Raw genomic sequence first — 2,500 nt, forward strand, 5'->3', positions numbered from 1 at the left:
GGCGAAACAAGAAGAAAACTTGGCGACCGCTTTCGCGAGGTTTTCGGAGATGTTGAAAATAGACCTGTGCAAAACAGTTGCGTGCTACATGAATTTTTATCTTCCAAATCGCTCTAGTTAAAACAGAACTATCTACCCTCTCCCTCTTCACCAAGGCAACACAGATAGCTGGAAAAAAATCGCACTTTACTTAATTATAATATGACTGCTGGGTTCAAACCATTTACGAATTGCTTTGTTTGTTATCAGTTGTGGAAACTGGTTTAATATGTGTTATCTTGGTTAAAGTGTGAGTACAAATGATGAGCTCATGCTTTTGGAAAGTAACAAGAGTTCACACTTGAAATTTATCTTGCAGATGGCATGAGATAATGGCACACAAAGACAAGTATGGACACTCGCCTATGAAGCTCCTTATAGAGCATTTTCCCGAAAGTGCAGAGCTGTTGATGGATCGATGTGTTAAGCGCTCTGAGATGACAGGCTCAGATGATCCTAACTTCTCCATTACCTATGATTTCCATCTCCTTGATCCAGGCCCCGATGACCCAGCTTTCGCCTTGGGGCGACGCTTCTTCGGACCCAGGACTATGGTGAAAAGTGAAAGGATGAAACTATTGTTGCATCCACTTACACAGGTTCTGTTGAATCGAAAGTGGTCCACATTTGGACGCTTTTTATACTATTTCAACTTTCTGTCTTACTTGCTTTTTGTCGGTTCGTATTCCGCTTTTATCGTCACTGAGAGACAGAAGCTAAACTTCACAAGGTACTACCGCTACGAAGAGGAGAGCGATGAGTGGGAGTGCGAATATTTTGTCGAAGATGGTTATAGTTATAACGACAGCGAAGAACTTGGATTTTATGAATGCCACCCTATATTAATCATCTACGAGGGTCAAACCGGATACAACGCAGGAATTTCATACGTGGTGTTTTGGTTTGCAGTTATCCATCTCCTGAAGGAGATCATGCAAATTATAATCCAGAGATGTAGATACTTCAAGGACCTCAGCAACCTGCTGGAGTGGCTCCTCTATGGTACATCATTCACTTTCATGATTCCATACGTTATGCCAAAGGGCATAACCCAACAATTGTTTCAGCGAATAGCAGATCCTTACAATCTATGGTTAGTGGGAGTGACATCGGTTTTCCTCTGTTATGCCAACTTGGTGCTGTTTCTCCGCCGGTTTCGTCTGTTTGGAATTTATGTCACCATGTTCGTGGAAGTCACTAAGACAGTACTCAAGGTGTTTGTTGTTTTTGTCGTTTTCATCATTGGTTTTGCCATTGTCTTCTTCGTCCTCTTCAAAGAACAGGTAAGAAGTTTCCCTTACCAATTAAATGCATGCACTCAGCTGCTGCCCGTTTGTCAAACGTAATCACAAGAATGGCGCAGTGGTGACAGCACTCGCTTTCCACCAATGTGACCTTGCTTCGACTCCCACACTCAACGTCATATCTGGGTTGAAATCGTTGGTTTTCTACTCTGCTCCGGGAGCTTTTCACTAATTTTCTTCTTTTTCTCTTTGAGCGGAAAGCAAGATTTTGAATTGATATCCCGCTTTAACTCATTTTATGTGATTTGAGGTGATTTTCATTCGGTCTCTTGGTAGAGGATTCATGTCATCATCATCATCATCATCATCATCATCATCATTATCATCATCATCATCTTCATTATTACTAGTGTTAATGTTTTTTTTATTACTATTACTTTACCTTCGGCGTATTTTACACTAAAGACACAATATATGTGAGACAAAGTTGAAAAAACATTTTTAATACACGTAAAAATAAGTTTAGCTGTTCATGCAGTATTTAAGACCGACAGAAGGTGGGCTATTCACCGTACCGGCAGTGCTTTTTCCAACATTCAATACAGGGGATGTAGTTCTTCTCAGCGCATAGCACGCCTTGTGCTTGTCTTTCTAATAGGTGAACTTCTCAGACGAACGGCAAGTTTCGACTTGGCTGGTCTTGCACAAATCATGCGTTGTGCCTAGAATAATTACCACCTTGGAAAGTAATGAAAATACAAGACTGTTATTTTGTAAGATAAATCGCATAAGGTACTAATTTATACTTTAAGCAAGAGCCGATACAACTTAGGTTTGATTAATTAGTAATGTACTATATTTCGGCTGGCCAAACCAACCCTCTTCAGGGGTTACAAATAGAGTTTACACTGGATTGCTCTTATGTATAAATGGATGTTGACGTAATAAATTGTATGCATTATTTACATAGTCATCGATCAGACGACACGTGATTGATTGTGAGCTTGTGATTGTGATGGAAAGTTCTCCCTTTTTGTTACAGGATGCATTTCTTGATATAGGACGAGCTTTCATCTCGGTTATGGTAATGATGGTTGGAGAATTTGAATTCGACGACAAGTTTATAAAAACCATCGGGAAAAAGAGCACTACCACTCAAACGCCACTCAACCCTTTTCCTGATGCATCTTTTGTCTTCCTGGCGATCTTTCTGCTTC

General features: G+C 40.3%; 1 protein-coding gene across 1 annotated transcript in view; it reads left to right on the forward strand.

Annotated features, from left to right (window-relative positions):
• The window catches only part of LOC137996801 (transient receptor potential cation channel subfamily A member 1-like), a 15,157-nt gene that overhangs the window by 6,801 nt on the left and 5,856 nt on the right, over nucleotides 1-2,500 (forward strand). Inside the window, exons 7-8 of the mRNA XM_068842386.1 lie at nucleotides 359-1,322; nucleotides 2,326-2,500. The exon at nucleotides 2,326-2,500 is cut by the window's right edge and continues 29 nt beyond it. Of these exons, the coding sequence (XP_068698487.1) occupies nucleotides 359-1,322; nucleotides 2,326-2,500 (1,139 nt within the window). The remainder of the gene's footprint in view (nucleotides 1-358; nucleotides 1,323-2,325) is intronic.

The sequence above is a fragment of the Montipora foliosa genome, chromosome 3 (genome assembly GCF_036669935.1).
Source record: "Montipora foliosa isolate CH-2021 chromosome 3, ASM3666993v2, whole genome shotgun sequence".
In the NCBI taxonomy this organism is placed as follows: Eukaryota; Metazoa; Cnidaria; class Anthozoa; order Scleractinia; family Acroporidae; genus Montipora; species Montipora foliosa.